The sequence below is a fragment of the Aegilops tauschii genome, chromosome 2, assembly GCF_002575655.3.
Source record: "Aegilops tauschii subsp. strangulata cultivar AL8/78 chromosome 2, Aet v6.0, whole genome shotgun sequence".
NCBI lineage: Eukaryota > Viridiplantae > Streptophyta > Magnoliopsida > Poales > Poaceae > Aegilops > Aegilops tauschii.
In genome coordinates this window covers 400,367,277-400,380,679 of record NC_053036.3, presented here as the reverse complement: position 1 = coordinate 400,380,679, position 13,403 = coordinate 400,367,277, and the positions used below count along the sequence as shown (strand labels likewise).

The window sequence follows — 13,403 nt, the reverse complement described above, 5'->3', positions numbered from 1 at the left end:
TTCCGTTTTTTGGTAACCCGTAACAGAATAGGTATAGGAAAGTGTACTTTTGTGAATCGTATTGTTCTCGCTTCTCTTATTGTACTATATCAGGCTGTTCATGTTCAAATTCTTCAGTGTTTTGTTCACAAGAAAGGTATTTTTGTAAATCATTTTGTCAAATTGGCATGGATAAGATACATATACATCAATTTTTCATTTGTTCTGTGAGATAATTCCTTTTTCTCTTGGATAGCTTTTGGGAATTTTTAAGATAGATTTTTCCGTGAGGACCTGATACTCAAAGGACCTTAAAAACTAACAATCACATTTCAATGTGTTTCTTCTCTCAGACGTGCATAGGTTTTGTCTCACTATATTAAAAGAATGGTGAAAAGATGAGAAATAGTATAAACTGGGGGAAAAGGATCGTGCTTTCAAACTTGGTCATGTTTCACATTAATCCTTGTGCTTGTATTTCTTATCATATTTCTAAACCATATCAACAATTATTGGGTCGAGAATACCGTCATATATAAACTTCTACTTCTCCTGGATGATTTTGTAAAGATGAGATATTGAAAATAGCACGCATCACATTATTTTAAAACTACAAATATTCTATAATATAATATGCATTAGTCTAGACGTGCATTGCATGTGCAAACTTACTAGTACTTCTAAAAAAAGCTGAATGGTACTCACCCCTCTCAAAAAAAGCTAAATGGTCCTCCGCTGGATCTGGATGACTGTAGCAGTGACCTCGAAGAAGTGTGTAGTAGTTTTTTTTTCCCTTAACTCGAAGAAGTGTGTGGCCAGCTCTTCCTCTACTGTGATCTTGCAAGCAAAACGTGCGTCCACAATCGTGGCAGGTTCATTGAACCAAGTTTTTTGAAAAGTCTTCTTTCCCCACAGTAGAGAGCAGTACGCCGGGGCAAGGAGCAGACGAAGGAAGATGAGCAACACTGCCAGCAGCGCCGCCCTCCTCACCCCCTACAAGATGGGAAGGTTCGATCTTTCCCACAGGTCCGTCTCTTCTTCTTCCGAGCCCACTCTCTCTTTCCTTGGTACGGAAAACCCCAACCAGCCGCCGATTTTTGTTAGTAACCGCCCAAGAATCGAATCGATTCTTTTAGGTCTTATATTTGGGGCGATTCCTGCAGCAGGGAAAACCAATTCGGGTGCTAAAGCTTCCAACCGCACTAGTTTTTTCAGTAAGGAGGGGTTTTCTAATCCCGGACATGACTCGCGGAGGATCTTTATTGTCATGTGGATGTTATGCACTCCTGCTTTTTATCAGAGGCTGTTCTTGTCTGGATACTGCTGCCCTCCTGTTGTTCGTATCTTGTTTTACCATCAAGAACCGAATTTAGCCCGGTGTTTTAACCCCCCATGATAATCGAGGAAGGAAGCATCATAACCAGGTCCTATGCTGAAATCTTTTATTAGGGTTGTTGCAAACTGCAAACAACGAAAATTAGCATGCATTTTGTATCTATTTACAAGAGAAGTGTCGATCCGAGATTTTGATGTTTCTGAATGAACATGTGGGAAGATATTTGTTAACCCAAATCACCTGTCATTACTGAACAATTATTCCATCAATAGACCTGAACTTTTAGGAGTTATTTAATACCAATGAGTACGCACCATTTAGTAAGTGTGGTCAACAATCAATTTTTCGTCTGATGAATTTCTGTGGGATATGGGAAGGAGTGTGCCCCTGAAATTTCTTCGACTGTGCCTATGGATTTGTCCCTGAAAAAGGAGTCAAACGAATTCTGCCACTCATCTTTACCTGATGATCCACTTGCCTGAGGTCTTTCCTTTTTTCTGTTTAGGGTAGTTCTCGCACCACTGACAAGGGAGCGATCCTTCGGAAATGTTCCTCAGCCTCATGCCATACTGTATTATCAACAGAGAACAACCAAAGGAGGCCTTTTGATTGCTGAGGCCACTGGAGTTTCAGACACTGCTCAAGGGTGTGTACAACATATCGTTAGGCTGTGGCTTTTGATATCTTAGTAGTCATAGTTTCAGTTTCCTCTTTGCAGTTGTATTACCTTTAAAGGTGATATGTTTCTTGTTACACTGTATGAATGCTAGGTACAAAGACACTCCTGGCATTTGGACAAAGGAGCAAGTAGAAGCATGGAAACCGATCGTGAATGGGGTTCATGCAGAAGGAGGAATATTTTTCTGTCAGATTTGGCATGTAGGAAGAGTCTCCAATCACAGTAAGTTTACTAACTCTAATATAAGGTTGTCTGAATTGTCATCAAACCAAATGTAAGCACAATTATGTCGCAAGCAATAATACCTCAAATGGATTTTAGATTTTTGGTTCAATTTTTTTATGAACATTCTGTACGATTATTCACCATTTTATGGCACCATGAGTTACCTCATGTTTTTTTATTAATAAAAATACATTAGGAACCCCATAGTCATCCTTGTAGCCCTGCTTGTATTTCACTTACACATGTTCGTTATCTCTATGCAGCTTTTCAGCCTAATGGGCAGGCTCCAATTTCGAGCACTGATAAGCCACTCAAACCTGTAGTTAGAGCCAACGGCATAGATGTACCTACAATCTCAACTCCTAGGCGGCTACAGACTAATGAGATTCCTTTGGTGATCAACGATTTTAGGGCTGCTGCTAGAAATGCAATTGAAGCCGGTAAGAACCTTTTGGTTGGTAATGAACCCCCTTTAGTAATCTTTATCTCTCACATTTGTGCTCCAAATGTTATGCTGAAATTATATATCATACAAAGTGCAGACTTCTCATTCAACCAAATTAGTATCAGGAGAAAATTAGCATACACTTGTTCTCGTTAATGTTCTGCCTAGTGCATAACAGACACCTACTGAATTCTTCGACATCGCCCTGACTGTTGAAGAAGAGGGATCTCTAACCTCAATGCCTTGTATGGTGTGTAGGATTTGATGGTGTTGAAATCCATGGAGCTCATGGTTATTTGATTGATCAGTTCTTAAAGGACCAAGTCAATGATCGCACTGACAAATATGGTGGGAGCTTAGAGAATCGCTGCCGCTTTGCATTGGAAGTAGTTCAAGCTGTAGTCGATGAAGTTGGAGCTGATAAGGTTGGGATAAGGCTCTCTCCGTTTGCGAACTATTCAGAGGCATCCGACTCAAACCCAGAAGCTCTAGGCCTATACATGGCACATGCACTAAACAAATTTGGAATTCTCTATTGTCACATGGTGGAACCACGGATGGTGAATATTGGTGAAAAGTTTGAAACTCCCCATAGTCTTCGCCCCATAAGGGATGCTTTTAAGGGAACATTTATTGTAGCTGGGGGATACGACAGGGATGATGGAAATAAAGCAATCGCCGACGGCTATGCTGATTTGGTAGCATATGGGCGCTTGTTTTTATCCAATCCTGACTTGCCTCGGAGGTTTGAAATAGGTGCTCCTCTCAACAAGTACATAAGAGATACTTTCTACCTCTCTGATCCAGTTATTGGTTACACTGACTACCCATTTCTGCCGTCCGATGTCTAGATGGGCCTTTCAGGAATGAATCCCCACCCCATCAGATCGTCTACCTCATGTATCAGTACTATGTTAAAGGAATAAGGTCATTGATTTCAATGCTCATGTGTATTGGCGCGGTATGGATAAAATATGTAATCATCATTGCAATTTAAGAAGTGCAAACTGAAAAGTAAATTAAGAAGTCTGGTTTCTTGCCAATCCCACACACTCAATACTTAAATTGGTGCAACAGAAATTCCTGATTATGCAGGAAACTGGAAAAAAATGCTATTAGGTTACCTTGTGAATCCAGCATAATCATTAGAACTTTGGTTTTGGCATGTTTCCATTAAAAACACGCCATCTCTTGTAAATAATTTGGTTTCTCTTGTCTCTTAATGAAAAGGCAGCGTCCTGCCGGTTGCTTGCAAAAAAAAATCAGCAGAACTATGATTTTTTGCACCTAGCCCAATACATTCAATAGCTAAATTGGTGCAACAGAAAACTTCAGTTGTTGTTTAACTTAGAACTTATCAAGGTTTTCATGATTTAAACCCTTTAAGTGGTTAGATCTAAATTTCACTGTTCAGTTAAATGTAGATCTTCAGTTTCTGTTCTAATCTGACAAAGTTGAACCTTGGTCTCCTTCAAATTCTTTAAGTGAAAAAAGAGAAGAGGATCTACTACACTCTCAAGCTTATCGTAAAAGTAATTGTGCAATTATGTTTTGGAATGATTATCCCTGATATTACCTGACATTGTCTCGAGTAAATATCAGGCTCACAGATTAGGGAATCTTATTCTGAGCTTTAATTGTTGATATCGCCACCTACAGAATAGTGAAAAGCAGCATTATTAGTACGTATATAAAAATGAAAGCTATGTAATGGCCAATACTTGTGGTTCCTTTGGCATCACAGACATGTTAGAAATCTTCCTTTGGAACTTTATCGCCTGTGTTGATTTTTTAATGTAGTTTTAATAGAATTATAGCTGTCACATTCATTTTGTGGATGATGTATCATGTTCAAGGAAGAGCTTTCAATACCATTCTGTATCAAAAGTGAGGTTCAGATGCACTACAGCACACAATCTTATTGGTTGTTTGTTTATTCGTGAACAAATCTTAGTTATTCTCTTCAGAGGCCTGTTATTTAGTGCAAATTTATGGTTTTGTTAGTGAAGACTAATATTAGGTGAGATTGCTAGATAAGCACGAATTTCGGCTATGCCTTTTACGGTTTTCTTTCATGTAAAGAAATTTCTTAAGATCAGGCAATTAAGATTTCTCTTCTCTCTCACAAAGTAAAGAATGCAAGTAATGTTATTATTTGAAAGATTAAAAAATATCTAGCTTGAAGATTCTGCCAGTTTTTGCTAAATCAAATTGTTTTCTCAACTGATATAGGGAGGCAACTGCAATATTTGAAAATCCTATCAAACTAGTGATAGGAGTTCCAGAATGAACTTTCTGTGACAGAGAGCTGAAAACTTAGCAACTGTTTGCTTTCTTTTAATCTAAATATGCAGCAATCATGGTACAAGTGAACAGGCATGCCTAAAAAATACATCTTCATTGAGAAGTAATAGAATATGAACTTGTAAAGGTCGATATTGTGCAAAGTTACAGCATTCCAGCAAGATACAACAAAGGAACATCACTGGACTTATGTTGAAATTTAACTATTGTTGCATCATGTGATGAGCCTGGTGGCACCTTTCTTTTTCAACACTTCAATTGAAAGGAAGCGGCTAGTTGACACTCTTTCCTACCTGATATCTATCAACATAGCCACATCGGTTTGTGCCTCTTCAGTGGATGGTATAGCCTAAAGAACATTTGCTAGACTCGAAAAAAGCGACAAACAAAAAATCATCAGCTTTGCATTTGTTCCTTTGTCGGGGAGTAATTATTCTCTATGCTTCTTTTAATTTTTATATGTTGTTACATTTTAATTATATCTGGTCTACATCTATGGCATTACCTAATGAATTACTCCCTCCGTTCGGAATTACTTGTCTCGGAAATGGATGTATCTAGAACTAAAATACATCTAGATACATCCATTTCTACGACAAGTAATTCCGAACGGAGGGAGTAGTTTGGATAATGGCAGAGTCACCCTTCTACCTTGTATATTATCTGCTTATCGATTTGAGTATTCTATGAAATTCCATGTCGTAAAAAAAATCATAACGTGTAGGATTCATGTACTTGGTTCACCGCTGTTTCTTCATCCCTCATATGTAAGTGATGCATGAAACCTATCTATTTCCGAAAATGCTGTGTCTCATACTGTTACAACTTGTCTTAACAGTACTCAAAGGGGCACCTTCCTTGCTAAGCAAAACATGTTTTCATAAGATGTACCTATTTTGGCCAGGGAATCCTGATACTTAACATTCACAATATCAAATAAAAACAAAAAGTAATAGATCCAATCAACACAGAAGTTGATGATAAAGGAAGATACTTCATTTTGGAGAACCGATTCGGGTTCAGTTGGCTAATGGCATCACACCGAGCCCACCCACATTCGACTCTCACCTCCGTGGATGCTCATATTTTGAAATGCTCAAAAATGCATTTTTAGGTTCTTAACTAAAGTTCTTGATTTCATTGGACTTCCCGAGATTTGATGAATGATAGAGATAGCAATATACTGCACTGTTGTGCCTAATGTGACTGACCACCTTGACTTTGACAATACTTGAGGACAACTGGTCTGGAATCTGGATCTAAAGCCATTTTAAAGTGTTCATGAAAGGGGTGGTCCTGGTGAACTGCCATCATGATTGTTTCATATGAGCTAGCCATCATAACTTTGGTCAATTAAGATTTCGCTCCAGTTGTGCATGTATAAATATGTTATTTGTTCCTACTGCAAGTTTCTTGCTTTATTCTTCTCGTATTTGCTACTTCTGGAGTGGCAGACATGTCATGTCTGGATCTACTAAGTGCACTAAGCAACCTCTTCTCAACTGAACATAATGGTACGAGAACCAGCTAACTGTGATTAGAGAAGTCATCCCGCCCCCGCGTCGCTCCAACAGGGGCGACACGGGCGGCTAACCCTAGCCGCCGCCGGCAGCCTCCCCTCCCCTTCCTCTCCTCCTCGTCGCCACCAGAGGAGCCCCCGATGCGTCGTGCGGCTGCCAAGGAAGGTGGCGGCGGGGCCTTCGTCATCCCTTCGCGGAGATCCGGATCCACGGGGCGGCGGCCCCTGCTGGTTTGGCGCCGTCGTTCGCGCCCTGGACGGTGTGCGCAGGGACTCTGCCCGGCGTCCTCGATCGCTCGGGTGGTGGGGAGTCGGCGCTTGGCGGCGGTAGTTTGGGGGCCTTCGTCCTCGCCAGATCTGGAGGCCTGTTGCTCCCTCGTTCCCGCTCCTTCCCCTTTGCGCTTGAGGCTGGTGGATGCTGCTGGTTCCGGTGCTTCTGGGGATGGTGGTGCAGATTGGGACCGGGGGAAACCCTAGGCCGGCTAGTTCGGCTCGACAGCGGCGTCGGCTTTGGGCGACGCATCCTTCCTGAAGGCGGTGTCGTGGTCCTTATTCTTGCCACCTCCGGTCCTCTCCCGGGTGAAAACCCAAAATCCGGCCTGGATTGGGCAGCGGTGGCGCCATGGGCGTCATCTCCTCCTTGGAGGCGTTGCCTGGGGAGCTAGGACTCGGGTGTGGGCTCATGAAGGTGGGGGCTTTGGCCGCCGGCTGGTTCTCTGCAGCTGCTCGCGGCGGCTTCATGTTGTGCAGAGTGCCCCTTGTATCTTTAGGGCGTTTCTTGTTTTTGGTGTTCGCGTCGGAGGAGCGGCGTGGCATCTAGCACGTTGACAACGGCGATTCTCAGCGGCATGGAGCAGTGGGGGTTTCGCCGGTGGGCGTGTGATGATGGACGAGCGCAGGATGGTGGCGCTGTCTGGCGTCGTGGCGGCGTCGATGGCAGAGAGACCTGGCACGGTTCATGCAACAGTACAGCTCTGAAGATGGATTGATGGTACGTGGCTGCGGCGGCCTCATACCCGGCAGGGGTCCTGGTTGAAGAGCACGCCGGACTGGTGGGTGCCCATACCCGGCAGGCGTCCTGGTTGGGACCTCAGGTCTTAGATGTTAGGTCCGACTGTGAGGTCTGTTTGGTATTAGGCCCAGACTATCAGCGCCCCTTCATCAGTTAGATAGGAGTAGCGACAGAGGTTGCGAAGATGGTGGCTTTGGTCTTACTGTTGTACGACTTTGTAAGGTCTTGTGTTAATAATTAATAAATTGGCCGTACGCATCGTCCAGATGCAGAGGCCGGGGGTCTTCCTCCTTTTCGAAAAAAAAAGATTATCAGCAGGTACTTCTTTTAATTGGACATTATTTTCAATTGTTCCAAGTAAACTAGCAGATAGGATGGAGTACCAGACTCTTTTGGTTGGTGTTGGAATTCTATAAAAGACAGAGTCATGAAAACCAAGTGAACAAAACAAAATAGGTTGCATGACACTTAACAGTAACATGTAGTGTTGGCTTCACACTTCGAATTGTACGGTACGCATTTCTTTTAAAACTCTTCAGAGGATTGTAGAATATATCGTGTGTCATTCCTATTTTTATCATTCTTTAGTCAGATGGCGGCATCGTGAATATGAGCGTACAAGAAAGGAAATTGTAGAATACTAGAGTTTAAAATGTTATTCTGACCTTTCAAACTAGAACAAAGCCTTAACAGTGTAAAGTGTAAATGCCTTTACATCAGACATATTCCTCACTAAATATTCATTGTAATCATGGGCCACTTGATTATCTAGCATGGGGCAGTACAAGCAACATGGATTTTATATATTACAAGGAATTCAATACACTTTGAACAAGCTGTAACATATGCCCTTGTACAAGGTAGCTATTTAGGCTACTTTGTGAATTGCAACAGCGATGTGTTGTTTGACTCTTCCACAACCTGCAAGGACTGGCCTACCAATTATTCTTTGTCCTCAGGAGCCACAATAAAATGCTCACATCCATGACAGGTCTAAATCACCATTTGCCTCAAGTGCGAGAGGAGGATCCAGAGTCCAGTTGCAACAACCTCAGAAGCTAGTCCAAACTAGTGGGAGGTTGTGTGCACAAACCAGAAGGTAGACTGAAGAATAGTAATGGCTCGTGGTAAGGTTCAGATGAGAAGGATAGAAAACCCAGTGCACAGGCAGGTCACCTTCTGCAAGCGGCGAATGGGCCTTCTGAAGAAGGCAAAGGAGTTGTCCGTTTTATGTGATGCTGATATCGGTGTCATGGTGTTTTCTCCTCATGGAAAGGTTTATGAGCTAGCTACCAACGGGTATGCATCTCTCTCTTGTTAAGTGATTTAAAGCCAACTCCAGAAAATATATATGTTTTAATTTGTTCATATGTTTTATGTCTGAGATGTATTAGGAACATGCAAGGCTTAATTGAGAGGTACAAGGGTAGCAACACAGAAGCACATGGTGAAAGTAGCGAGCAGAACAAACCCGAGGTCAGGAGAAGAAATCACATGGTTTATCTCATAATGACAATTGACAAATAGCACTTCAAAGCTATGCATTCGAAATACATTATTTGTATTAAATACTGCATGTTCATTTAGTAAGAGACCTTTGGTTTGGCGCACTGCCCCCGATTTGTTCATCAGCGCGCATGAATCTTGAGTTACATTATCTTCGACATAATTACTAATATGCAAAGTTACTTCTACATCTAGTTCTATTGAGGTGCTGGCATTCTTCTCTCATTGCAGGTAATACAGCAAGAGGTACTACTCTTAAGGCAAGAAATTGACTTGCTTCAAAAGGGCTTAAGGTAATCAGCTGTGTTATATTTATATGTAAACGGTGAAGCAATTTCATGTCTTCTGTCTTAGCAACTGGCATAACTTCGTTAACTTATGCTTCAATGACGACATACCTACCCTTTGTGCTATGCTGATTCGAAAGAGTCCATTAAAAAGGACAATCATCTTTCGTGATACACCAACCGTTTACTATTGGCATCAAATTGTTAGTTTTTTAGGAGGTGTTATAAAATATAATAAAATGAGAAGCAGCAGCACGTGGTTTAGTAATACAGGCTGATGGTCCATATTAAATTGGCAAGATTCCATTAGAAAGATTCCAAATACTATGGAGGTGCAAGATAGAAGTATAGTATTGGGCACAAGACTGATTGATAGAAGTAAGCACATCCATGCAGGTACATGTATGGAGAGAATGATATAAACCACATGAATCTCAATGAGCTGCAAGCCCTGGAGAGTAACCTTGAAATTTGGGTACACAATATCCGCTATACAAAAGTAAGCTATATCTCCTACTCCGCGCAAACCAAAATCTTTTCAGAAATGATTATTTTTAATATACTGCCCCTTTCTGCTGAGCAGATGCAGATCATATCTAGGGAGATTGAGATGCTCAAGACCAAGGTTGGCTCCACACGAAATTTTATTCCTCTAAAAAGATTTTTTGAACTTACTTGTAGAAAGATGAGCACAGCAATTCCCTTCACCAGTGTCTTTTTGTGCTTATTTTTTGCAGGAAGGCATACTGAAGGCTGCCAATGATATACTTCAAGAAAGGGTACTATACTCTATACCCAAATCCATTTCAAAGAAACTGCACTATTTGAGATGATACCTTTTGATTTTATAGCGTTCAGATCAGTTTTAACATTCAGAATCGACCAGATCACGGTAAAAAAACGGGAATCGACCATAGGAGTAGTAGAAAACCTTATTGCCAGTCTTTTATATTTTATAACAATGGGCCTACATATTTCCGGATAATTGACCAACATTATTTTTAATATCTTGATCTTGTTTCTGCAGATAATTGAGCAGAGCGGGATTCTGGACACCGGCAGCAACATGATGATGCCACAATTTCCCTTCCAGCGAACCATGGAGGGTGGATACTACTTCTAGCCTAAACAACCAACCTATCAAGCTATCTCGCCAGTTCGGGTTTGAGTTCAACAAGGCTACCCTTTATGGAACTCACATAACCTTATGTGTGCCACTTCATGTTGTAAAAAGGAGAAAGAAGATCAGCATCTGTCGATGTACATGCTTTTTCATATGTAGACTCATCCTCTTTCAGATTGTCATATGTAGACTCATCCTCTTTCAGATTGGACTGTTCGCAGATTGCATGATGTTACCGCAGTTCACCCTCCAGCTAACCATCGAGAGGAGTACTCGTGTAGCCCGAATGACCGACCTATCCAAGTTATCTCCTAGTTCCGATTTGAGTTCGACAAGGCGACCTTGCAAGGACGTCTCATAGCCTTGTGTGATTTGTCTCCTAGTTCCACTTCATGATGTAAAAAAAGTACAAACAAAATCTGCATCTGCATCTGTTTCTGTATATGTATCTGTACAAGTTTTTGCATATGTAAATTCACTGTCTTTCAGATTGTCCAGTTAGCAGATTGCAATATGGCTGACATGTTATAACTCTGGTTGCTGTGCTGATTAGAGAACCATCGAAATCACAGAGTTTCCTGACATGATTTCGACATATGTTGCTCCACTGAAAGATCGATACGAACATGCGAACTCGCTTACTGATACAGTTTGCAGCTAGCTAAAAAAGTGTTCCGAAAGGCAAGGAAGAAAGAGGTTCACATTTGGCAGATGCCATTTTCATCCTGATTCCTGGAAGGTAGCTGTGCCGCTGGGATGCTTTACCCTCCCTCGAGTCCGATCTTGAGTCATGTTGAACAGCAGCTGCTCTTCTGCTTGTGCTGCTGCTTCTGAATTGGCTGGCCTTTCATCTGGACCAGATTGGATGCCTTCCTCTCCAGGCCTCCAGCTTTGCTGTGGATCAGACACACAAGTTTCATCAGCATAAGCATTCCAAAAACAAAAACAAAAACTGAACATAATAATGTGAAAGCTCATTTGCTCTTCTACCTCTTCTTGATTGCTGCAGACATTGCCAGAAAGGCCTCTTCGACATTGATGGACTCTTTAGCACTTGTTTCTAGGAAAGGAATACCCATCTCATCAGCATATGCCTGCACTGATTTGCATTGCCCATTTAGCTCAACAAAACAATATCAACATCAGCATACGAGGAATTGATTCATTTTCCACAGGAACACGACGAATTCCCGTGCTACAAGTATACAGACAGAGCCTAGTTTATGAGTCAGTATCCCAAATGCAAAAGGGTAGTCGGAACTGTGACCTGTGCTACGGCAGTATCGACGACCCTGCTCTCAGCCAGATCACACTTGTTACCGACAAGTAGCTTGCGCACACTGTCGTTAGCGTACTTGTCGATCTCGCTCAGCCATTGCTTGACATTGTTGAAGCTCTCCATGTCCGTGATGTCATAGACAATCTGGATACAGCGAAACCAAAAGTTTGCTGAACTGTGGTGGGTAAAAGTTGCAGTTTTTGTTGTTGTTTACAGTTGGGCAGATGAGACTTACGATGATCCCGTGAGCTCCTCGGTAGTAGCTGCTTGTGATGGTTCTGAACCGCTCCTGCCCTGCTGTGTCCCACTGTTGTAAATGCAAGAGGTACTGATATCAGATGAGATTGCGAGCATTACAGTTTCTGCTTTGTGCAATTGTTTCCACCGGCAGTAGAATGCAGTTTGTATGTTTGTGATGCAGGAATTTCATGGTAATCAGTTCATTTCCAATACACAAAAGTTTGCCTCCTTACGTGATAGCAAACTTTGAAGAAGAGGCAAACTTGTGAAGAAGAGTAGGGATTAATCACTTACAATCTGCAATTTGATGGTCTTCCCATCCATCTCGAGAGTGCGGATTTTCTGTACACGTGCATCAATCAATGGATCAGAGAAGAAGCAGACGTAGGATGGAAACAACTAGCGAGAGAATCATCAAGAACACAGCTGCAATGCGAGGAGAAGCCACTCACAAAGTCAACGCCGATGGTGCTAATGTAGCTGTCCACATACGAATCGTCCTGGAGGAAGAAGAAAAATCACAAGAAAATCAGGACCATGCCATTATGTGTGATCTTGAGAAGGATGATGACGCCATTGGTCAGTCCATCCACCCACATTGCCAAGGAGCAGTAGTAGTAAGAAACTCACGGAGAAACGGAGGAGGAAGCAGGACTTGCCGACCGAGGAGTCGCCTATCAAGAGGAGCTTGAACAGGTAGTCGCTGCACCCAGGTCAGGACAAGAGCAGCATTTTGCAGCGCGTCAGAGCAGAACAGCCAGGCAATTAACGGGAGATGTACATACACGGAAACAAAACCAGGCGCGAAAATAGAGACGGGAGGAACTCACAACTCGTTGCCCATGCTTCCTCCTCCTCCCCAAAGGAAGAAGACGACGAACGGAGCAGGAAATCAGAGACGGAGAGATTTGGCCTGTGGGCTAGAGGTGGAGAAGGGAGAGGCTTCTCGAGGGCAGAAAAAGGTTATAACTCTAGAGTGCACTCGTGCAAACTGATCTCCCAGTGCACTTATTTTTTGTTTTTCCATCATCGATCCCCACGCACGCAGGCAGGATCATGACGTGGAACTGCTCCCCTCCCCTCCCTGCACATGACCCTGATTGAGTTGACTCCCCCCTTTCTTTAGGATTCATGATGATGATGACAAAAGCATCCATCACGGGCGCGTCGCGTGCCTGCTCAGACCTGTTCCGCAACTCCGCCGGCGAGTCCGGTCCGAGGTTGCGGAGCGAGAGCGAGCGTCGTAGACGAAGTAATCGAAGTAGTCGAAGTATGCGAAAGTAAAAGTGACACAGGGAGATGGAGGAGACCAGCTTTATTAATCAATGATCAGGTGTTACAATGATGGCTCCTCGTTGCTTTATATAGGGGTAGGTGGTCAAGGGATAAGTACCCACTTAACAAAAGAGGGGAAACGGGAGGGGCCGGCCCGTGCGTTTTGCACGCGGCCGCCGCCACCCCTCCGGGTG

The 13,403-nt window shown here is 42.7% G+C and overlaps 3 protein-coding genes across 6 annotated transcripts; 2 read left to right on the top strand and 1 right to left on the bottom strand.

Moving 5' to 3' along the window:
• Positions 1–724: 724 nt before the first annotated feature.
• Positions 725–3,707, top strand: LOC109780293 (putative 12-oxophytodienoate reductase 11). 2 transcript variants are annotated; one of them, XM_073508666.1, is made up of 6 exons: positions 725–787; positions 935–1,005; positions 1,821–1,961; positions 2,086–2,216; positions 2,483–2,659; positions 2,923–3,707. In XM_073508666.1, the coding sequence occupies exons 1-6, from the start codon at positions 725–727 to the stop codon at positions 3,513–3,515; spliced, it is 1,176 nt and encodes a 391-aa protein (XP_073364767.1). In that variant the 3' UTR covers positions 3,516–3,707. The 2 variants fall into 2 exon arrangements, with proteins under 2 accessions (XP_073364767.1, XP_020194474.1); XM_020338885.4 differs by having other exon boundaries at positions 778–1,005.
• Positions 3,708–3,929: 222 nt separating this feature from the next.
• Positions 3,930–10,936, top strand: LOC109780297 (MADS-box transcription factor 26). Of its 3 annotated transcripts, none has more exons than XR_002236985.4 (8): positions 3,930–8,798; positions 8,894–8,975; positions 9,237–9,298; positions 9,689–9,791; positions 9,876–9,917; positions 10,030–10,071; positions 10,320–10,552; positions 10,637–10,936. XR_002236985.4 is itself a non-coding variant. In XM_020338888.4 (7 exons), the coding sequence occupies exons 1-7, from the start codon at positions 8,617–8,619 to the stop codon at positions 10,413–10,415; spliced, it is 609 nt and encodes a 202-aa protein (XP_020194477.1). In that variant the 5' UTR covers positions 3,930–8,616; the 3' UTR covers positions 10,416–10,936. The 3 variants fall into 3 exon arrangements, 1 of the variants encoding a protein (XP_020194477.1); XR_002236984.4 differs by having other exon boundaries at positions 10,621–10,936; XM_020338888.4 differs by having other exon boundaries at positions 10,320–10,936.
• LOC109780296 (GTP-binding protein YPTM1) lies at positions 10,930–13,034 on the bottom strand. The gene is made up of 8 exons (XM_020338887.3): positions 12,765–13,034; positions 12,565–12,637; positions 12,387–12,434; positions 12,229–12,276; positions 11,930–12,001; positions 11,683–11,838; positions 11,406–11,509; positions 10,930–11,309 (listed from the first exon to the last, which is right to left on the bottom strand). Exons 1-8 carry the CDS (start codon positions 12,776–12,778, stop codon positions 11,204–11,206), a joined length of 621 nt encoding a protein of 206 aa, XP_020194476.1. The 5' UTR covers positions 12,779–13,034; the 3' UTR covers positions 10,930–11,203.
• Between the last annotated feature and the right edge of the window lie 369 nt (positions 13,035–13,403).

Bases quoted from the DNA above. Each gene is read 5' to 3' on its own strand.
- LOC109780297 (XM_020338888.4), top strand. From the start codon at position 8,617: ATGGCTCGTGGTAAGGTTCAGATGAGAAGGATAGAAAACCCAGTGCAC. The intron at 8,976-9,236 runs GTCAGGAGAAGA...CTCTCATTGCAG, and splicing joins GCGAGCAGAACAAACCCGAG to GTAATACAGCAAGAGGTACT. The intron at 9,918-10,029 runs GTTGGCTCCACA...TATTTTTTGCAG, and splicing joins TTGAGATGCTCAAGACCAAG to GAAGGCATACTGAAGGCTGC.
- LOC109780296 (XM_020338887.3), bottom strand. The intron at 12,277-12,386 runs GTGAGTGGCTTC...GCACGTGTACAG, and splicing joins GCACCATCGGCGTTGACTTT to AAAATCCGCACTCTCGAGAT. The intron at 12,002-12,228 runs GTAAGTGATTAA...CATTTACAACAG, and splicing joins AGACCATCAAATTGCAGATT to TGGGACACAGCAGGGCAGGA.
- LOC109780293 (XM_073508666.1), top strand. From the start codon at position 725: ATGACTGTAGCAGTGACCTCGAAGAAGTGTGTAGTAGTTTTTTTTTCC. The intron at 1,962-2,085 runs GTGTGTACAACA...TATGAATGCTAG, and splicing joins GTTTCAGACACTGCTCAAGG to GTACAAAGACACTCCTGGCA. The intron at 2,217-2,482 runs GTAAGTTTACTA...ATCTCTATGCAG, and splicing joins AGGAAGAGTCTCCAATCACA to CTTTTCAGCCTAATGGGCAG.